The 22744-nt window shown below is 46.5% G+C and overlaps 1 protein-coding gene and 1 long non-coding RNA gene across 11 annotated transcripts in view; one reads left to right on the forward strand and one right to left on the reverse strand.

Moving 5' to 3' along the window:
* The window catches only part of LOC147570836 (leucine carboxyl methyltransferase 1-like), a 44557-nt gene that overhangs the window by 11867 nt on the left and 9946 nt on the right, over window positions 1-22744 (forward strand). Inside the window, exons 2-7 of the mRNA XM_086696752.1 lie at window positions 4574-4665; window positions 7087-7208; window positions 12173-12249; window positions 14279-14340; window positions 18165-18267; window positions 21756-21876. Coding sequence (XP_086552878.1) covers window positions 4574-4665; window positions 7087-7208; window positions 12173-12249; window positions 14279-14340; window positions 18165-18267; window positions 21756-21876 — 577 coding nt within the window. The remainder of the gene's footprint in view (window positions 1-4573; window positions 4666-7086; window positions 7209-12172; window positions 12250-14278; window positions 14341-18164; window positions 18268-21755; window positions 21877-22744) is intronic.
* LOC147570837 (uncharacterized) overlaps window positions 6312-22744 on the reverse strand; it is a 121617-nt gene continuing 105184 nt past the window's right edge. For 6 of the 10 annotated variants that reach the window (XR_015247981.1, XR_015247982.1, XR_015247984.1 and 3 more), the window contains 3 exons: window positions 15859-16035; window positions 11742-11844; window positions 6312-7133 (listed from right to left, as the gene is read on the reverse strand). This is a non-coding gene — a long non-coding RNA (uncharacterized LOC147570837). Of the gene's footprint in view, window positions 7134-10694; window positions 10976-11741; window positions 11845-15858; window positions 16036-22744 lie in introns of all 10 variants that reach the window. The other 4 variants (XR_015247985.1, XR_015247979.1, XR_015247978.1 and 1 more) reach the window with 4 other exon arrangements.

Below are 22744 nucleotides of genomic sequence, written 5' to 3' on the forward strand. Positions count from 1 at the left end.
GGTGCCTACTCTGGGAAGTCTCGATATGTATACTGTACATGTATGTATATTCACGTGTACGTGAATGTACGCATTCATCTAACAGAATTGGGAACATTCTGTACATAGAATTTTGTAGCTTGCTTTGTTCACCTGATAGCGTAACCCCAGGTTCAGTGTTCTTACCGAAACCTTTTTGTGTTCATTCTTGACTATTTCTTTAGGGTAAAATCCTAGAAGTGGGATTGTTTGGTCATCGCGTAAATATAACTCTTCAGCTTTGAGTACCAGCAGCCGAAGTGCCTCGTGGCATGGCAGGGACAGTTTACAGTTCTGGCGGCTCAGGTGCCCTCTTTCTCATCCTCACCAAAGCCGGGTTCTATTAAACGGTTTTGTTGCTGATTTGATAGCAGATATACTGCTTGCTGTTTCTGCTTTCATTTTGCATTTTTGGGTTTCTTTATTTTGTATATTCAGTGGTCACTTGGCTCTTTGGTGAACTGCCCATTTTTGGCCTTTCTTCTGGGATATTAGGATTTTTTTCCTTACTGATTTGTAAGTTCTTTATGTTTTAAGGATGTTACTCTGTGATGTCACGGGTACTTTTCATCGCTTAATTTTGCCTTTTATGTTTGCTTATGATATCGAAGCTTACTGTTGCTCATGTGGTGAAGGCAATACTGTATTTGATCCATGCTGTGACACACGTTCTCACGTCTTTGCCATCAGCTGTGATTTATTCTCGATGTGTCCCGCGGTCACTGCCAAGTCGTGTTAGAGTTGTCATTACCTGTGCAAGTGGATGTGGTCATTGTTGCTTGCGGCATGGCCGGAGGACTACACCGTCAGCTCTTGGGTGCTTCTGTCCACGTGCCTTTTAAGGGCCATTTGCAGAAGGAGCACAAATCCTGATGCTGTTGGAGAACCATCCATTGGTACCTCCTGATGAGATCGAGAAAGGCTCAGTAACAAAACCTGCACCTGGACGGTCGGTAGCGTGGAAGGAAATCTTGGAGAGGATGATGGTGATCTCTTGGGGATGCAGCCTTGCCAATGCCCTTGGCGGCCCGAAGGTCAATATCGTGTGGAAACTCACAGATACCCCAAAAGGGAAGACTTAACCCTCTTACTGCATTCATCCATTCCCTTTCAATCCGTTTAAATAAGCACAAAAGGGCTTTTGCAGGAGCGTCTGGCGGCTCAGTCAGCAGAGCATGCAACTCTGGATGTGGTTGTGAGTTCAAGCCCCACGTTGCACACAGAGCCTACTTTAAAACTAATTAAACAAACAAGTAAACGGGCTTTTTCCAACAAGCACAAAATTAAAATTGTAAGCAATAAGAAAAACATTAAGCTAACTAGCTGGCAGGGTTTCTTCTTTCTTTTTTCAGTCTTATAATTGATAATGTCTTAGATGAAATATGGCATATAGTTCATGGAGAAAAAGTTTAAAACATAGAGATAAATTAAAACACACACACACACACACACACACACACACACACACACACACCAGAAATCGCCAGTTCCCTAGTCCTTGTCTGTAGATACGCACATACACGTGTTCACGGGCACGTTGGCTACATAGGTTCTCGGCCTACCATTTTTCCCTTCACGGTGTCTTGAACATCTTGGCATGTCTGATCCTTCTCGTTCATGTCTGAGATGACCGGTTAGTGTTTCCTTGTGTGGATCCACCATGTTCAGCTGGGCTCCCAGGGGTGACAGAATTCTAAGCTCTGAAGCAGGTTGCCCATCTCCCTTTGGCACTCCCCATCAGCAGTGCCCGCTAGTTCTTTGACCCTTACTCTTCTTAGCAGTGCTCTGTAAATCTTCTCATGTTAGCCGCTCTGAAGGGCAGATCAGTGACATCCCCCCTTTTCCTCCCACAAACCACTGGCAGTCTTCTAGATCTGGAGACCAGAAGGAGACGCATGTTGGAAACATTAGAAAGTGGGAGTCATAAGGACTTGTGACCAGATACGTTTGTGTTCTGTCCCCACCTGTTACGTTTGTGCACCTCGCCGTGGTTTGGGGCCGCTGCACGTGGCTGCAGAGGTCTCTCCCTGGCTCCCACCACCCGCCTCTCTAGTTTCTCCTGATTCTCCGCTGTTCTCCAGCCTCCCTACCGACTTTCTGTTACTGGAACATTCCAAGGCGGTTCCTGTCCAGAGCATTTCTGTCTGCTCTTCCTCCTGTCTAGAACCCCTTTTGCACAGCTTTCTCCAGTTGTGTAAGGACCCAACTCAGCCCATTCCCTTTTCAGAGAGGCTTTCCCTCTCACGTTCTCTAACGTAGGTCCATCCGTCCTCCGTGCTGTTGTCCTTCATCTGTCACAAGCCCTTCCTTATCTTCGTGTCTGGTTCACTACTGTATCCCCAATGGCTGGCACTTAGCAGACCCTCACCAAAGATGGCTTGATGGAATCAATAGTATTAACTAGACGGAGAATACGGTTGAGAGGAGGGGAAACTGCTCCTTGTCATCCAGAGGAGGGCGGTAGTAAGTCCAACGCGGAGCTTGTGGAGGGGGGCAACTCGATCAGCTTTTCAGCAGGTAGGGCTGCTGGGCATTGGAGTGAGTGCCTTCTTTGTGGTGCATAGTCAGGCAGTGGCTTGGTGTTGTTGAAGGATTCTGGCATCGGATGTCAGGGTTGACCAGGTCAGTTCCAAGGCCGCCTCCAACCCTTAGGTCCATGTTTGATGTTCGCATCACTAGTCTGTGGTTCTTGGACTGCAGATACGGCCTTTACCACTAGATGGCACTAGGTGATTCCTTTGAGGCCGGTGCCCCTCAAACCCGCCAACAGTGAGAACACCATCTTCTCTCTTTTTTTACTTATTGAAGTATAGTCGACATACAATGTCACATTAATTTCAGGCGTGCAACATAGTGATTTGACAAATCTACATATTACTCAGCACTCACCACAGTTACGTGTCCTCACATCTGTCACCGTACTGTTATAAGAGTAGTATTGACTGGATTCCCTATATTCCACTTTTCATCTTTGTGCGTTACTTATATGACTGGAAGTTTGTACCTCTTAAGCCCTCTTTGCCTATTTTGTCCATCCCCCCGCCCCCTCTGGCAACCACCACCTTGTTCTCTGTGTTTAAGAGTCTATTTTGTTTGTTTGGAGAACAGACTTTTCATTGCATTTTACCCCAAACACCCACCTCAACAAAAGCTTCACAAAACCGTCTTAACTCTTACAGTGTGGAATGCATACTGATATTTTCTATTTCACTCTATTCGACTGCATTTTCACAGATGGAGACTTGCAGACTACTACACTGATTTTATTATACGGGTGGGCCATAATTCATCGTTTGAAAAGCACCGTTTTAGACAGCTGAGCCTGTTCACCCTTGGAAAACTTGGACAGTCTGGGCCCGTAGCAAATCGTGTCCCTTAATGAGTGCTTTGTGCATTTCCGTGCTGACTTGCTGCCTCGAGAAACCAAAAGTATGTGCTTCCTTATGTGTGTGTGTGTGTGTGTGTGTATGCGGATGTGTGAACGTGGACACGAGAGAGACTGGGGGGGGATAGGTTTGTACAGGATTAGCACCGACCACAGTCAAGGCAGCGGTAAGCCTTGTCAGTGGACGTAAAGAGAAGATATCATATCTGCCTCTGGGAGCTCAGACTCTAGCTGGGTAACAGTCACTCACCCCTTCCCCTCTCCGCTTGTTCATCAAGAAACAGGGAAATGAGCTCATACACTCAGGATATCACTTAGGATGCTTCAGGGTGTAGCAGGTAACAGAAGCCTGACTCCGTTTGGTTTAAGCGATAAAGACATTTGGAAACTCTCAAAATGTCTGTGGAGAGGTAGAGCGGGGTGCAGGCCCACAGTGGCTCGGCCTTAAGGATCCAGGTTTCTTCCATTACATGTCCTTGTCCTAAGGCTGGTTCCACTCATGGTTGCCAGGAGACCTTAAGTGGTCATTGGGGTTTCAGATCCCTGGCTTAGAACACTAGAGCTTTGATTCCCTGTCGTGTGGCCTGGGGAGAGGTTAGGTTACTGTAGCATTTTCCAGGCTGTAGTGCATGCCAGAGAGGGTAAGCTACAACGGCATTTTCTAGGTTGTAGCTGTTCTGTTTATTTGTTCCTGGTTTTTCCTTTTACTCCTTAAGGGACGTGAAATGACAGAAATGACAGAGCCGGGGGAAATACTTAGGGAGTCATTGGCGAGTTTGACAAAACAATTCTAGATCTCCTTTCCTGTGGACCCAGAACTTCTGGTTGAGTAGGGTTGTCTGAATAGTTCTGGCCAGTGAGTTTGCCGAGTGAATAAATGCTTGCACGTCTTCTGGGTGAGGGATGAGGTGAGGTTATATGCTCTCCAGTGTCCTGGGAAAGGAATTAGCAGTCAGAATAAAGAGAGGTGACACATGGCCGCCGTGGGAAGGGTGAGAGGAGTGTAAGTGAGCACCTCGGCGGATGGCTGAGTCTGTTTACATTTGTAACGGAGTGCTAAATGGGAGCGTGTTGGCCTTGTGAAGTAGATGGTTTTCTTCCTTGACCTGGTTCCCGAGAACCTGAATCTACTGACGTCTACTCACCTGCCTCCCTTTTTATCCCTTCCAGGTTTGCAGTAAGCATTGGCTACTGGCATGACCCTTACATCCAGCATTTTGTAAGACTGTCTAAGGAGAGGAAGGCCCCCGAAATTAACAGAGGCAAGTGACCCCCTCCCTTCTCACTATTCCCTCATCAGCTGAGAGGCCTGGGGTTTTAGGGATTCACTCTTTTTTTTTTTTTTTAAACAATACAAATTTATTATCTTACAGTTCTGAAGGTCAGAAGTCAAACATGGGTCTTACTAGGCTAACATCAAAGTGTCATCAGGGCCGTTTCTTTTGGAGACCATAGGGGAGAGTCTATTTCCTTTTCTTGTCTACCTTCTAGAAACCACCTACATTCCATGGAAGATGGCCCCTTCTCCATTTCAAAGCCAGCAGTATAACATAGGGATTCATTCTTAACATGAGAGTTCCAGTGTTCCTTCTCTCCAGTAGTACATGAAAGTGCTTATTTCCCCACATCCTCACCAACACAGTGTATTATGAAACTCTTCATCTTTGTGAATCTGAGACATGAAAAGTGGTATCTTACAGTAATTTTATTTTAGATTCCTCTTATTTTTGGGTGAAGTTGAAGATCATTAGGATTATTTTTTTAAGATCTTTTTTAAATGTTTATTTTGAGAGCAGGCTAGCGAACGAGAGTTCACTTGCTTGCAAGCAGGGAGGGGCAGAGAGAGAGAGAGAGAGAGAATGAGAGCGAGAATCCCAAGCAGGCTCCATGCTGTCAGCACAGAGCCCGATGTGGGGCTCAAACCCTTGAACCGTGAGATCATGACCTGAGCTGAAATCAGGAGTCGGACACTTGCTTAGCCCACTGAGCCACCCAGGTGCCCCAAGATCATTTTTATATGTTGAAGAGCCATTTATATGTCTTTTACTGTGAACTGTCTGTTCATGGAAGGAATGACTTTTTTTGGCCTTGTTAAAGTGATAGTAACACTGTTAGGCTGTACAAGTCATTTCTATCAAGGCAGTGAAAGGAATTGAGACAGGAGGGTGACTTAGTCTCAGCCAGATTGAGAAATTGGCCAAACGACCATAGTTCTTGTGGGTGCAGGGCATCTTGGCCCTAAAGACGGATCCTATGGGTAGTTTCAATGAGAAATGCGAAGAAATTTTAAAGTGGTGCTTCCTGAGAATAAGGACATGGTACTTACTTTGAGCTGAGGGTGAAACCAGGCATCAGTAAGATTGGACGAGGCCTGGCTAAGAGGCCTTAAGCCTCCCTCCCGCACTCTTGAGGACGCTTTCCTAACAGACGCTGCAGAGGCAGGGCCCCACCATGGCGCCCTGGGTGCTGGGGGCCCTGGGCAGCAGGTCAGCCCTCCGGCCTTCCTTCTTCCTCTCCCTGGGTTGGCATCGCTAGACTAGGGCCCCATAGTAGGAGAGTGCTTCCCAAACAGCGTGTGGGGAGCATTTTTAAAATTTTTCCAATGTCCAGTCCGTTGTGGGTGATAACTCTGTAACCCACGGTAAAAAGGATCGACTAGAAAAGTGAAATGGAAGAGACATGTAACGTTTACTTATTTTTGAGACAGAGAGAGAGACAGAGCGTGAACAAGGGAGGGTCAGAGAGAGAGGGCGACACAGAATCTGAAACAGACTTCAGGCTCTGAGCTGTCAGCACAGAGCCCGACGTGGGGCTCGAACTCACGGACCGTGAGATCATGACCTGAGTCGAAGTCGGACGCTTTACCGACTGAGCCGCCCAGGCGCCCCAAAAGAGACATGTAAAACGGCAAGCTCAAATTATTTACTAGTAGAACCCATAGACATGAAATCCCTATGTCAAATTGCAGTAAGTGTCTAAATGCCACTCAAATTTTGTTCTTAAAATAGTAATACTGTAAGCAGAAGTGTTTAGAACACAGATCAATATTATCTTCCTTTGACCCTCTTTTATTTCTTGTCTCCTCTGGTCCAGCTTCCCACGCCAGAGCTTAACAAGTCAGTTTATTAGGCACCATTTGCCTGTGCACCGCCCCCCGCCCAACCCCGCCTGTGATGTTTTACAAACATCGAGGCTCTAACCCACACAGGATGGAGATGAAGGGAGCACGATAAGAAATATGGCTGTCTTTGCTTTGACATTTATCTGCCCCATTTCCTGACCCCAGAATACTTTCCAGACGGTCTCCCAATTTTGAGTTTCAGCAGAATTCAGAGTAGCTTTCACTGAGCCAGGAAAAAACACATTTCTAAGAGATCCCATGTTTTGATGTAAAATATTTTTCTTTCATATGTAGAATTAGGGGACGTTGCGTTTTCCTTAAGGTAGTTGATCCAACCATTGGATAGATTGTGCTTCTTTTGGTTCAAATGGCTTTAAAAAAAAAAAAAGAAGAAGAAGAGAATGTTAAAGTCGTTACTTCTCCCATAAGGTCTATGGATAACCTAAACCGCTACCCCTGAAGAAGGGCAGAAGTGTTGCGTTTTGTTCTCCTGGTGTGGTGAACTTGGCAAGGCTTATTTCCATCATCACTGAGTCATGGCTTGTCTCTGTCTCTCTCTCAGGATATTTTGCTCGCGTCCATGGCGTCAGTCAGCTTATAAAGGCATTTCTACGGAAGACAGAATGTCACTGTCAGATTCTAAATCTTGGGGCTGGGATGGATACCATCTTCTGGAGACTAAAGGTAAATTAAAAAATACCGCCCCCTTGTTTCCCGAATTGTTTAATTTTCTGAAGGTTCCCACCGGGTTCAAAAATGTCAGGGGCGCCTTGGTGACTCTGTCGGTTGAGCACCCGACCCTTGACTGCGGTTCAGGTCGTGATCTCTCGGTTTGTGGGTTCAGGCCCCGCATTGGGCTCTGTGCTGACGGCACAGAGGCTGCTTGGGATTCTGTCACTCTCTCACTCTCCCTCCCTCTCTGCCCTTCCCCCATCTCTCTCTCAAAATAAGTCAATAAACATGTTTTTAAATGCTAGAAATATATTCAAAAGGAATGCGGTGACTGCCTGTCTCGCGTCCCTGTCCCCATCTGCTTGCACCTGCTGTGCCACCACTGTCAGCCACGTACGTGATGTCACCAGGGCCCTACATATGTGCCTTGCTTCTTAGCTCCTGCTGTTACAAACAGGGCTTTTGATCAAAATCCTTGTATACATTCTCTGCGTGTGTGCAAGAGCCCTGCCAGTGGAGTAGCTGAGACCAGGGGCCCATGCATTTGCCGTTTTGACGACAACGAAAGACTTTACTGTCGTCGTGACGGTGTCTTCAGTATGGCTTGGAGATTTGCAAGGCTGGGTGATGGTAGCATGACACAAAGCCCTTTTAAGTTTATTTATTCATTTGGGGAGAGAGAGAGAGAATCCTAAGTGGGGCTTGGATGCGGGGCCTATCCCACGGAGCACGAGACCGTGACCCAAGCCGAAATCAAGAGTCAGAGCCCAACTGCCTGAGCCATCCAGGTGCCCCTCCATTCTCTGATTTGGTCCCTCACCTCCTTCGTTAGGGTTCAAGAGCAGGTTTAATTACACTCCCTCACAGAAGAGGAAATGGGTCCAGTTAGTGGCAGAATCAGGACCACAGGCCTGGTCTTTGATTCCGGGCTGGAATTGTAGCACCAAACCTTTTCTCTACAACGATCTCACTGATTGCGTTTTCTTTTTTGTAGGTTTGTACAGATCTCTCTCGGTTCTCCTGTCAGGTCGGTCATGTGGCAGTCATGGGTACGTGCATTTCCCCAGATTCTTGCAGAAGTACACCAAGATAAACTAGAGTGTGTGGGCCTAATGCGACCTGAGTGTGTATTTTGTCCCTCATCAGCTCACCCGATGAGGTCTTTGGTCATCGGTGCCCCCAGCCTCTCTCTCACTGAGGCGAGAAATCAGTGGCCTCAGCACAGCCTTAGTATTAACCGGTTGCCTCTGCATTCTTCATTCAGGATAAGATACCTAACGTTTCTGAAGGGCGTGCACATCCATGACCTCGGGAATGAACATGAGAGCTCTGCAGGTGGGGGGGGGGGGTTTACCCAGATGGGGCAAGGCGGGCTCCGAGAGCTTGTGCCGTCCCCAGGTGGGACAGCCAGTGGCACTGGAGCATGGAACAAACAACGGACTGCAGTTCGTCCACGTCCAGATTCCCTCCTTGTTCTCTCCAGAGAGCCCTGCGGCTGCTCGGGGGGTGGGGGGGGGGCTCTTTGCTATAGGTCGGCGGTGCCTCTGGGCCTCAGCGACCACGGTGTGGTGGAAGGAACTGGAAGAGAATGCAGTGGCAGAATGTGTGCGGTGTGAACAGAAGCCACGGGAGAAACTCCTCCTTTGGGCTTGACACCCTTTTCGACGTGGTCCCGTGGTTTGGTTTCTCCCCCCGCCGTGTAGGTGGGTTAATCATTACTAAATCTGAGATTTTTATTTCTGAGCAAGGTACGCTGAAGCTCATGTGCCCCTTCCAAGAAAAAGGTTATCTGTGAGGAGCGAGGAAGGAGAATAGTGCAGGGTCTGAAAAATTTGGTGGAGTTTTTTCGTTTTGTTTGATAATGACATTAGTTATAAGGGTTTTAAAAAAACCTGAGTTTCTTTTTAGAAAAATGATGCTTGTTTGCTCTTTGGAGCAGGAGCTGAACGGGCCAAACTTAGGCTGCCACCTGTGTTGGTAAATAAAGTTTTACTGCCAACTCCCAGTTCCTTCCATCTTCCCTATGGCTGCTTTAGCCCTACGGCAGCAGAGTGGAGAAGTCACAGCAGAGACCGTCTGGCCTGCAAAGGCTAGAGTACTGGCTGTTTACAGCACGTTCGCTGATCCCTGTTTTTGAGCTCTATGTGCTTCTGTAAAAGAGGAGGGGAAATCTCGTCGGCTAGTCTTGTCGTCTCGTGCACCTTCCACCTGGGAGGGTCCCCTGGCTGCACCAGCAGAGGCTTGGCTGTGGGTCACAGGCTTTGTGCTGCCGCTGGTGTGTGAGCTCGTTCTGTATGACGTCAGGCCCCAAGACCAGTCGAAGGGACAGTTGAAGGCTCTCACCTTCAAGCAGCGAGTGAGAGTAGGGTGCAGGAAAGCCAGTACAACCCCAGACAAAGAATAAAGGGTGAGTGAAATCCTTTAAGGGACCTCAGCTTCTTGGTGTCTCTTGAATCCTATTTCCACACGGCCAGAGGATCAAGGACGCAGGGGGTCAGTCTCAATATGGCAGCCTGTGCAGCGGTCGGCCACGTTGGATCTCCTTTGAGCCTACGGGATACTCTTCCTCACGGTTGTCCCCGGCTGCCCTCCGGTAGCTATCCACGGTCCTGGTTGCCTTCCATGCCTCCTGTGACGTGCAAGCTACTGGCGAGTGGAGTGTCGGAAGGGCTTAGGGAATCCCAGAATAAAAAGTTGAAGCGTCATGTCCCACAGCCATTTGTTGCCCCTTTCCCAAAGGCAAGAAAGAAGATGTCTGTTCCTTAAAAGCTCCAGGTGTGCCTTTTGGAAGCTCTCCCTCCATGGTGACCCCTTAATCGGCATTCTTAAGAGGGCAAGTAGCTGATGAGTGGGAAAGCTCTTTAGAAAGTCAGAAGTCCTAGACGAGCTATAGGATTATATGCTGTCCTGCATTTGCTTTTGTTCTCCGGGTCTTCTAGAATTTTAGCGTGTCCTTAACCTCATATCATGTGAGCGAAATCCTTAGAGGTTGTTCTGGAATTTCCTAGCAAAAGTCATCTTCTGGTATGCTCTAAACGTTTCCTCCGAATATCTTCGGACAGCTTTTTACCCGGCCCTGCCCTACACACGGGCAGGGGAGCGCGGCAGCACCGAGAGAGAACGGTTGAGATCGGTGAGCGTGTCTCTTCTGATGGGTCAGGAGACGGTCTTTGTCTCTGTCTTCCTGTCTCCCCCTTCCTCCCTCCCCTTTTGTCCCCCAGACCAGATCCCCTGAGATTTTCCAAGGGCGAGGGGTAGCTGGCTCTCACAGTTCTGACACTTGCCCTCAGGGTCACCTCCTACTGGAAAATGCTTGCTTGTGATTGCTGCCCCCCCGCTCCCCCCTGCCTGTCATGCTGTCTTGGGGGGCCGGCTCCCTCTCTGTCCCTGCTGTCCATCGCTCGTTACTGTGCACGTAAATGGTGTTCTGCGCAGTTGCTCAAGTCAGAAAGAGGGGTGTCATCCTCACCCCAGCTCTTCCTTAATCCCGGCCCACACCTGTGAGGCCCACCACCGGGTTCTGGGCACCAACCGTTGTCTTTTTCTTGGTCTTTCTTTCCACTTTAAGTAAGCGGCTCTGTACTTGTGGAATGTAAGTACAGGTGGATACGGAGGCGTTAGAAGAGCGCTTTGGGGGGGCGCCGGGCAGGTCACCAGGTTGTGGAGCGCCTTGTTTCTTTCCCCAAGCCTCAGGGGCATCGGGAGCTGCTGCAGGCAACACGCAGGGTGTCGCTGAGGGTCCAGACAGCGGTGTCCTTACAGTGTGTGCAGTTGGCGAGCTGAGGAGGAGAGAATGCGTTCATGAATACGCATCGGGGCTGAGGGACCGGTTGGACATGACAGAGAATGTGCTAGGATGGCCAGGGGGCCAAGGGGAGAGCAGGCCGTGGATGTAGAAGGGGGAGCAGGGTCGTGTGTGTGTGTGTGTGTGTGTGTGTGTGTGTGTGTGTGCGTGTGCGTGCGTGTGCGTCTGGCACGCTTTTTTACTGCAGCCCTCAGTAAAGATAAATGTACACCCCAGGCCAAGACCTAATTCTAAGTACCCATGTCAATAAGGTTTTTAAGTTTATTTATTTAACTTGAGAGAGAGAACCGGTGGGGGAAGGGCAGAGAGAGAAGGGGACAGAAGATCCAAAGCGGGCCCTGGCCCCTACGTGGGGCTCAGACTCTCGAGCCGTGAGATCATGACCTGAGCCAATGTCAGACACTTAACCGACGGAGCCACCTCGGCGCCCTGTCCCCGTGACAGTCAATGATAAAGGCACACACGTGGCACTTACTAAGGCAGGTCCTGTTCTGAGTGTCCCTTGTGTGTACTTATTTCCTCATTACTCCTCACAACCCCGTGAGGTGCTGTCCCTGTCTCTGCTTCGCAGAGGAGGGAAACTTGGCCCAGGGAGTGGAGTGACTTTGGGGCCTCGCAGCAGACAGGCGGTGGAGCTGGGATTCGAACCCCCGTCCCCTGCTCCAGAGCACCTGCCCTTTACCACCCGCTGTATCCTCCCCTCACAGAAAAAAGTAAACGTGTCACAAAACAGTACTCACCCCCACTGTGTGCGATGCTTCGGCATTTTTGCTGTTTTATTCCATTTTATCCCTCAAATGCTGGTCAGCATTGGTGTCCTGACCCTCTCTGAGTCCTCTCGATCTGCTTTTTGGAAAATTCTGTCAGGTCCTACTCCCCCAGCGCCTCCACATACCCCCACCTCCATCCCAGGCACTGGTCCCCCAGTTCAGGCTCCCCGTGACTTCTTCCCTGGACAGCTGTGAACCCCTGACTCCTGTCTTCCATCCATTCCCCACGCGGAGACCACAGTAATCTGGAAAATACATCTCTGCCCATATCGTTCCTGGATGTCAAACCCTTAAGTGCCCTGATGCTCTTCGGGGCCTAGTACTCGCTCGGTACATGAAGGTGGTCAGTAAATGTAGGAGTGAATACATAATTCTAAAGCTTACTGCGTGTTTTTCCTCAGGATGAAGATCTTCTCCCAAGTAAATATTTTGAAGTGGACTTTCCCATGATAGTCACGAGAAAGCTGCACAGCATCAAGTGAGTATGGCTTTGACCAGATGAGAGAGCCCGGTAGGATTCAGGGGCAGCGTTCAGGAGGTGGCCCGTCTGAACGCCAGAGACCTCATTTTAGGGGACTCTTCCCTTTTACCCCCTTCCCACCTTCTTTCTGGCCCCAAGATCCCCATTCCAAACTGTCTTCAAAATGAAATGTCCCCTCCCTTGCAACTCTTCTGTCCGTTAACGTAATTTCTCTGAACACTTAATAGAAATGACCTATAGTGGTATAATTTTAATCTGAAATTAAAAAAAAAATGTTTTAATGTTTTATTTATTTTTGAGAGAGAGAGAGGGAGACAGAGTATGAGTGGGGGAGAGGCAGAGAGAGAGACAGAATCCAAAGCAGGGCCCAGGCTCTGAGCTGTCAGCACAGAGTCCCACGTGGGGCTCGAACTCATGAATCGTGAGATCATGACCTGAGCCAAAGGTGGACACTTAACCGACTGAGCCAACCAGGCGCTCCAATAATCTGAATTTTTATGTGTGCTCCGGCTACTTCTGTATCTCCAGAGCATAGAAAGGGGCCTGTCTCACAGCAGATGTGTAGTAAATAGCGTTTGAATGAATAATGGGAGGCCAACTTGGCCATTTACTATATATGAGATAGTATGGGGGCCACCCTGAGTCCATGTTTTAAGAATTCTGCAGTTATAGATGACGAGTTTGTGAATCTTTGCTGAGAGCTTTTGGAGCACCATGTGAAATGCTTCACTCAGATGATCTCATTCAGCCCTCAGAGCCGACTCAGGAATGACATGCTTTTATTAGCAGTTGAGGAAACCAAAGCTCAAAGAAGTTAAGCTAATTTCCATAAGGTTACCTGTTGACAAAGGGGTAAAGCTGAAATTTAAACCCTGACCTCAAGCCCAAGGTCAGATTTTCTCAGTGGTTTTTAACGTATACTTCTTCCCCTTCTTTTTAACTTAGTCATTTAAACAAAATCTTAAGTCTTACATTTAAAAAAATTTTTAGTAAACATTAAAACTTTCACCTTGTCCTTTAAAGAGGTGTAATTCCCACAAGCTAGAAATAGTTTTCAAGTTTTTTTTTTTTTCTAACTTACCCTATGGAAACAAGTTTTCCCCTTTTCCAAATACAAGATTATATTACACGGAATGTGCATTTTATCTAAAAAAATTTTTTTTTAATATTTATTTATTTTTGAGAGAGGGAGACAGAGTGCAAGCTGGGGAGGGGCACAGAGACAGGGAGACACAGAATCCGAAGCAAGCTCCAGGCTCTGAGCTGTCAGCACAGAGCTCAACGCAGGGCTCAACCTCACGAGCTGTGTGCGAGATCATGACCTGAGCCGAACGGAGTTGGATGCTCAACCGACTGACCACCCGGGCGCCCCACGTAGTGTGCATTTGAGATGCGCTATGGCATCTGACGCTGTGCAGCCACAGAATACGACCTAGCTTGTTAGGACACCGAGTCAAATAAGAGCAGGTGGGCTCTCACTTAAGCCTAGAGGAGGTTTCTGGGGTGAAAGATGTGTGTATGGTGGTTGCGATACGGAAATCGGCTCTCTGCTGTCTAATTTTTTGCACATTCTGGAGGAGAGCAGAGTCATCACAGAAATGTTACTGAACGTCAGGTCTGAGTAGGAATCGGTTTGTTTAGTTGTCTGTGGTTAATAATGGTTAAAAGTTTTAATTGAGTGAGCAGAAGCAGGAAACGAGAGATGGCTTGGAAAACACTGGAACGTTTGGAAACATATCGCTAGCCTATCTTTGGCGATTTCTCCGTCTTGAGTGTTTCGTGATCAGTTTGTGACTTGACGTCAGGTTCAGAGTGTAACGCTTACTGACCTACTCTGACAGCTGATCCACTGAATTTTTCATGTGTGTGCCTAGGGTCAGACGTGATTAAGCAGCAGGCCCTCTGGAGTCGCCCTTGCTTTGAGCAGTAGCGGTACCTATTGGCCATTTCGGTAGAGTGGGTGTTTGCGTTTTTTCACTAACTAAGCTACTTGACTCATTTCTCTCTCTTTCCCATCTTCCCATAGACACAAGCCTTTCTTATTACAACCCATTATAGAATTACATTCAGAGGACACACTGCAAATTGGCAAGTACCCTTAACCTAAGTAATACAGTATGGGCTACCTCTCTGCTTTTCTTCCCCTTTCTTTTTAAAGATGGTGTGTGTGTGTGTGTGTGTGTGTGTGTGTGTGTGTGTGTGAGCCTGCGCGTCTGAGTCTGCGCGTGTGTGCACATGAGGTCACAGGGTGTATACTTCTGCATCACATTTACTGTGAAGGAACTTGAAACAATTTTTTGTATGGCCCCTCTTAGGTGTCCATAGGTCCCAATCTTAAATCTTTTGAAAAACATTTCAGTGAGTTGCAAACATTTCAAATATAGGAGCTTCTTCCCGAAAATCTTTTCCTTGGAAAAATCCAGTCCGGCAGCCTCAGACCCTGACTCCTACATGGCTGCTTCGCTGAGAGGGAATGCACATCCCCACCGCTGTTGTCTCGTACCTGACCCGCTTCACCTGTTACGTTAGGTCCTTGGCCCCGGGGCTCAGTTTTTCCCCGTAAGTTTTCAGTATGAGTGTTTCCAACAACTCTTTCCTCCCTTCTAAGCCTTTGAAACTAAGATCACAAACACTCTTCCAGAATGTCCCATTGTGTTCAGTGTGTGTCTGACAGAGAAGTTCAAGGGGCTTATTAATAATTCAGGCCAGAAAACATGCTCAGAGAGGATGGCCTTAGATGGTGGGCACAGAGAACACAGGAAACGTCAGGCAACTAGACAGGCCTCTACACCAGCACAGTGCCCTCGTCACGCTCCTAGTGAACAGACTCCCACAGAAACTAATATCTCCTCCATCCTTTGTTTCCGTCGTACAAATTTTTAAGTAGAACCTCCTCAGGCTTTGCCATTGGCTGGCACATCTGCTTTCTCTACATTGTAGCCGTCACACTTTTCTGTGTATTTGGTTAATATTTGCGTCAGGGGGCGCCTGGGTGGCGCAGTCGGTTAAGCGTCCGACTTCAGCCAGGTCACGATCTCGCGGTCCGTGAGTTCGAGCCCCGCGTCAGGCTCTGGGCTGATGGCTCAGAGCCTGGAGCCTGTTTCCGATTCTGTGTCTCCCTCTCTCTCTGCCCCTCCCCCGTTCATGCTCTGTCTCTCTCTGTCCCAAAAATAAATAAAACGTTGAAAAAAAAATTTTAAAAAAATATTTGCGTCAGAAGGATTAGCTGTAATGAAAGGGTTAGCCCTTTGCGTTGCCTTCGACCCATCAGTGTAGAAACAGCTCAAGTAGAAAGTAAAGACCCTGCGTAATCTCTCCCCCCACCACGATAACCACCGTGCAGGGTGTTTTCTCCTGTGGATGGACAGTGTACCTAGAGGCAGGTAAATATCACGCGTAAGAAAATACACATGGAAATAGAATCCCGTGCCCGGCCCGCAAAAGGTTCAGTAAATTTTTGTTGAAGGAATGTATGCCTATATTGAATAAATAAATATATATGATGTAGATCAACATGCATTTGTTGAAAGAGGGAATCTATACTTCTATAAATAAATAAATACAGTTTTATGTATAATTTTAGTAAAGCGAATCATTTACACGTACTGTTTTGAAACTTGTTCTTCGTGCATCCTAGTGAAGCACGGCTGTCTTCATGTTGCCATATTAGATCTACCTCGTTATTTCTGGTGACTTCGTAGTACTCCTCTGCATGGAAATTCCATTTTACTTAACGTCTTCGCTCCTGATGGTCCTTTAGATTGCCGCCTTCTTTATGGTTTCCTGTGAAACAGTTTTGTAGAAAGCCTAGTTATAGGTGCATATTTGCAGGAATTGCCAGTTCAAAAAATTGTACCTTATGAATTCTAATAGCTACTGCCAAGCCGTGCTTCAAGACCCTTTCGACTAATTTGTATTTTCACTAGAGTAGATGAGGGTTCTCTTTCCCTACACCCTCGCTAACACTGGCTACTACCATTTTTAAAAATTCCTGCCAGTCTGCCAAATCTATGAATTAAAAAATTTTTTGTAACTTTTTTTGTTTGTTTTAAATTTTTATAACTTTGAACGGGCTAGTGGAACGGAGTACCCTTCCTTCTGTTGGCCTGTGGGATTTCTTTGTAAATTTCCTTTGCTCATATATTTTCCAGTTGCATTGTTTCATTTTCTTTTCAATTTATAGGAATCCTTTACAACATAAAGCAATGTTCTTTGATATAAATCCCTCATCAACTGTTGATTGGCAGATTTCTTTCCTAGCCTTTCACTTGGTTTTTAACTCTGGGTTTGTGTCTTGTGTAGGCAAATTTTCTAGTCCTGTCCTTGATAGTTTTTGATCTTGCCATCATACTGGGAGAGGGACAGTTGAAATAAAAATTAATGAAAATACAAATGTGAGTGAAAATTTGAGAAAAGTGATAGGCGATGATAACACTGACACACTTTCACTGAAAAATTGCCCTATTTCATTAAACCTTTGAGGCTGTGATTGCAAGAATCACACTATTTATTTTCCATCAGGAAAGAAAAGGTGCTGCTAAGTTAAACCGAAACGTTATTGACTGATGCATCCTCATTTCAGAAATGTGAAACTGAGAAAAAATACGCATCTTGAAATTGATCATTTCTTAAAGCTGAAATATGCATGAGGTGAAACTTAAAAGTATCTAAATGGGCACACAATGAAAAGTAAGTCCGAATGAGTAAATCAAGGGGGACGTCTGGGTGGCTCAGTCAGTCAAATGGCCAAGTCTTGATTTGGGCTCAGGTCAGGATCTCACAGTTCATGAGTTTGAGCCCTGCACTGGACTCTGTGTTATTAGCACAGAGCCTGCTTGGGATTCTTTCTCTCCCTCTTTCTCCACCCTTACCCCACTCTCCCCCCACCCCCACCCCCCGCCATCTCTCAAAATAAATAAGTAAATGAACCTCCATGTACCCATCACGGAACTTTTAACTGTGGCCAATTTCATCCGTTCCAGTGGTTCTAAAAGTGTAGTCCTGGACTAGTGACATCACCACTGCGGAGCATTTGTTGGAAATACAGATGTCTAGCTTTTGAAAGAATTTGACAAAATGTCTACTTCTGGAAGATCTGCTACATCAGAAACCTGGGGGGTAGAAGCCATCAGTCTGTTTTAACAAGCCCGCCAGGTGATTCTGATGACTGCCAAAGCTCGAGAACCACTATAGAAACCAATTCTGTCTGACCTCTGTGGGAGCATTTTCAAGCAAATGTCATCATTGTATTTGTAAATACTTTAGAAGCTATTTTCTTTTAAACACAGTATCTCACAAATTGGCACGACATTTAGAGAGTGGCCAGCCGATCGGTACCAATACTTAAATAGGTTACCCTTTGACCTCCTAATTCTACTCCTAGAGACCTACTTAACTGGACAGGTGCTTCATGAGGTCTATACAAAGATGCTCATCGCAGTGCCTCAGATGGAGAAAATTTGGAGATACCACAGGCCTAATCGTGAGGGCTTGGCTGAGTAAGTCGTTTTATCCACTGATGGAATGCTAGGAAATCATTACAGACGATGATGTCATTGATATTACTGTTAAGTAGGAAAAGCAGTTTTCAAAAGAAGAATTGGCCCTGTTTTCTTTTTCCTGTGTGATGTGTGTGTACGTATTTGTGTGACAGAAAATGTGCTTATGTTGTGTGTATGGGGTTATGTTGTATGTATAGAAGAAAGACTGGAATGTTCTATACCAAAACATTAATAGTTGGAAGATGTGATTTTCGTTCATTCCACCCTCCTCCTTCCTGATTTTTTTTTTTTCCTTTTTGCAGTGGGACATGTATTTGTGTAATGGAGAAAAAATAATTTAATTTTGAAAAGAAATCCATTGAAATGACCATCTCTGGATGAATTTCTGTTGAAATGATAATCTCTTTCCAGATGGACACCTGTTGGATTCAAAGAGCTATGCCATTATTGGAGCAGATCTCCGAGATTCACCTGAACTCGAAGAGAAGCTAAAGAAATGGAACATGAATCCACAGTGAGATCTTGTTTTAACCTCTTACGCGTTTGTGATTTCATGCGAATACGAAATAAGGTCAGGTGAAAGTGCAGCATGAGACCCGTGTTCCGTTTTTAATTCTGAAATGTTTATCATTTCATGGCTATGAGGGAGGTTTTCTAAGTTTTTGAGAAGCAATGTTTCTCCTGTTTTCACATCAGAATCACGTGTATTGCTTTTATGACATACTGATGCCTAATACCATAAAGTTTGAGAGAAGATAATTCTATGTATAGAAACCTACAACTGCAGGGCGCCTGGGTGGCTCAGTTGGTTAAGCGTCCAACTCTTTGATTTCCGCTCAGGTCATGATCTCACGGTTGGGGAGATCGAGCCCCATGTCAGGCTTTGCGCTGACAGCTTGGAGATTATATTAAGTATGCGTGTGAAAGCAGTTGAACGGAAATTGGCGCATAAGCTATAATCTGTAGATTATTACAGTTGCAGTGGTAACCAGCAGCAACCCGCTGCGAACGTAGAAACACACCATTTGGGCAAATGTGCTACATAGCCAGGGAAATAACCACTTACAAATCAGGAGAGCTCTTGGGATGCCTGCGTGGCTCAGTTGGTTAAGCATCCAACTTCTGATTTCGGCTCAGGTCGTGATCTCATGGTTCATGAGATTGAGCCCCACATTGGGCTCTGTGCTGACAGAGCCTGCTTGGGATTCTTCCTCCCTCTCTCTCTGTTCCTCCCCTGCTTGCCCTCTGTCTCTCTCAAAATAAGTAAATACACTTAAAAAAAAATTAATCAGGGGAGCTCCTGATAGGCAAGTTTGCCTCACTTCTGGAGATTTACAAAATGGATAAGGAACAGCGGCTATCACAAGTATTAGAATTACATCCATAGTTCTCTGGGGTTCATTTGTGCTCTGTGTTTTCCTCCGTGGGCTGTTTTCGCTTCACTTAGACTTCTCTTCTGAAAAGTATTAATCCTGTTTTTAATATTGGCGAAGCTACCTCTTAAAACTACACTGTAAACGTGTCTAACTTTTCATTTTCAAATAATTCAAATTTGTAAAAAAAAAAGTTGCAAAAGCTGTACAGGAAATTCCCACGTAGCCTTCTCCACCTGGCTTCCCCCCATGTGGTAATACCGTATGTAATAGTCGGTGCCTTTTGCATTAAAAAGGTTTTTGGAGGGGCACGTGGGTAGCTCAGTCGGTTAAGCATCCGACTTCAGCTCAGTTCGTGGTCTCATGGTTCGTGGGTTCGAGCCTTGCATCAGGCTCTGTGCTGACAGCTTGGAGCCTGGAGGCCTGGAGCCTGCTTCAGATCCTGTGTCTCCCTCTCTCTCTGCCCCTCCCCTGCTTGTGCTCTGTCTCTCAAAAATAAATAAACATTAAAAAAAATTTTTTAAATCAATAAAAACGTTTTTGGAACTGTTTTTCTCTAATTACCAACCTATTGAGGTTTTGAAACTTTTTTTTCCACCCACTCACTTTTTCTAATCGTTCCTATTGATATAATCTGGGGTTTTAGACTTAGGTTAAAAAAAATTGCTTACTTTAAACTTCCTTTTAATGTTTTTCTTTCTGATTTTCAACTTCATCTTGGACTTCATTGTCTATCCTCTGGATTTAGTTCTCTCATTCTTTGTACCATGACCCAATTGGGTCCAGAGAGCATTTGTAGATATATACATACATATGTGTGTGTGTATTTGTATACACATACATATATATTTATTTTAGAGAGAGAGAAAGAGAGCATGTGCAAGTCAGGGAGAGGGGTAGAGAAAACGAGAGAGAGAGATAAGATCCCAAGCAGGCTGCATGCTCAACGTGGAGTGCCAACACAGGGCTCAATCCCATAACCCTCGGATCATGACCTGAGCCGAAATCAAGTCAGATGCTCAACTGACTGGGGTACCCAGGCGCACCTGGATATATATTTTTAATTTCATTTAGTGTTTATTTATTTTTGAGAGAGAGTGCGAGCACGAGCCGGGGAGGAGCAGAGAGAAAGGGAGACACGGAATCCGAAGCAGGCTCCAGGCTCTGAGCGGTGAGCAGAGCCCGATGTGGGGCTCGAACCCATGGACTGTGAGATTATGACTTGAGCTGAAGTTGGATGCTTGACCGACTGAGCCACCCAGGCACCCCTGGGTGTATATTTTTAAGTCACTTGAGTTGTACAACATTTCCTTGTCAAAAAAAGGAAAAAAAAAAAAAAAAAAAAGGAAATCCTGATAAACAGTAACAGTGGATAGTCGGGACTGTCAGGTCAAAGCCAGCAGCATTTGTGGGTAGCCTTTCTCTCTAGTGATCATGAGTCCAGGCACTGAGTCTAACTGCATGGGTTACATTCTGACACTAACGTACACGATGTTCTTTTCAGCAAATTTCTTGGGTATTTTCAGTTCAGACAATTTATTTGTTTTGAAATTCCCCGCCAATAAAAATAGGCAAAAATAATCTACGTGCTTTGTGAGAAAACTAGCAACCAGCCATGAGGAACAGCAGCGTAAAGGGGCAGAGAAGGAGGAGGATCCAGTAAAGGAGTCAGAAGGAGCAGGAATAAATCAGCAGAGCTCACATAATTTAGGGCTGCCTGTGTTCCCTTCCAACATGTAAAGCTTTTAGAGATTTCTGTAGGAGTTTATTGCTTTTCCTGTTTCGTAATTTGTTCGTTACTTCGGGTCTGGTAACTCAGACCGCATACTAATGTGTCATTTGCTGAAGACTGTTCGTGTTGTTTTTAATTCTTGATGACAAAAGTCTGTGTGAGAAGAATTAGATTCTGTTGAAGGGATAGCAGTATTTCTGCATTTTATCAGTCAGCTTTTGACGTGTACCAAAATCTCTGCAGCCTCAGCGGTCTCGAACAACTCACAATTCAGAGCAGTTCACAAGTTGCTCAGGATTGTGTGAGTTGACCATTTGGACTGGGCTTAGCTGGGTGGTTCTTCCACTGGAGCCAGCTGCAGCTGAGGTCCCCTGGGGTTCCCTCCTATGCGGATGCCTCATTCTCACGCACAGGGCCTCCCCTCCGATAGCAAGCCGGCTTGGGTTCATTGCCACACTGGTTCAGGCTGCTGAGCAAGAGGGCAAGGGCCAACGTGCAAGTGATTTTCAGCTTCCGCTTGCGTCGTGTTTGCTACTGTTGTATTGGCCACAGCAAGTTACAGGCCTAACCCAGATTCCAGGGGAAGGGAACTAGACTACCTGGGAGCAAGGGGTCTGCAGGGCCACCTCGTCACCATGTGCGGGCATGCCGGGGGAGAATTTGGAGCCAGCCAGACAAAACCTTGCTCAGTGCTCACGTTGTTACGGTCTGAAACTTTGGGTCACAACGGGGCTCTCCGCCTCTTAGCGCCCTGATAGTTGACGTGCTATCCGGGGCTTCTCCTCTTCCTGCGGTGTGCACCCCAGGGTTTTCCTGCCCTGCCAGCACTATCCGTGGCTGCCGTTAGAGTCCCGATTTGATGAATACATACTTATGTGCCTTTTTTCTTCTCTGAAGATTGCCAACACTGCTGATAACGGAACGTGTGCTGGTTTACATGACTCCGGAGCAGTCGGCCAACCTTCTCAAGTGGGCAGCTAACAGTTTTGAGACAGCTGTGTTCATAAACCATGAACAGGTAAAAGGAAGCTCCAAGACCTTTGCGTGCTGTATGCGTTCGCGTGGTGGCTAACCCTCTCTGAGCAACCTCAGTATAAATTTCCACTCACTCTTTTCCTTCCGCCTCTGGCCACACACACATCTCCTTTTTAAATCGATTCCAGCAATTCCCAGCGTTCCTGATTTCTTAACTTCCTGCAAACTCGCAGCCAGGGTTTTTGGAACTTCTCTCTTGGCCTTTACAAAAACTTTGTAAAGTTCACATTTTACCGTTGTATTAATTATAGAGTCATAGATCGCGATGGAAGGAATTTTGGCTAACATATGGGTGTCAGGGTAGCGAACCCTGATTCCTTCCGAGGCAGGCAGGTGATGCAGTGGAGGAAGTTGGCCAGGTGTAAGGCAGACAGGAGTGCTGGGGACTCTGGTGAACCACAGTTCACCCCTGCTCAGTGCCACCTCGTTCCCATGTGGACATGGGAGCCCGGAGTTGAGAACCCCCAATTTTTCAGGAGAAGCTACAGTGTAGAATTTTAATGTAAAATTCCTAATTTGTAAGATCCCCGAGTTTGGCCCGCTGGTTGCCTGTTTTTCTCTTCTGATGTGGTGGGAAGGCTTCTGTTTTAGAGCTTTGGAATTACTCAGCGTGGGTCCGAGTCCTGGCCCTGGCTCTTAGGATTGGCCGGGTGCCCTTAGGCAGAATTGTAGGGTGGTTGGGAGTCCATGCTCTGGAGGTAGATTGCCTAGCTGTGTGACCTGGACAAGTTTCATAACCTCTCCGTGCTGTCTCTTGATCAGGAAAATGAGAATACTAACAGTCCCGACGTTAATAAGGTGTAGTGAGGAGTAAGCGAGTTAATTTGTACAAGAGCGTTTTCAGGATTGCC

This window comes from Puma concolor, unplaced genomic scaffold (genome assembly GCF_028749965.1).
Source record: "Puma concolor isolate L17-30 unplaced genomic scaffold, mPumCon1.1.hap2 unalloc_scaffold_80, whole genome shotgun sequence".
Classification (NCBI taxonomy): Eukaryota; Metazoa; Chordata; class Mammalia; order Carnivora; family Felidae; genus Puma; species Puma concolor.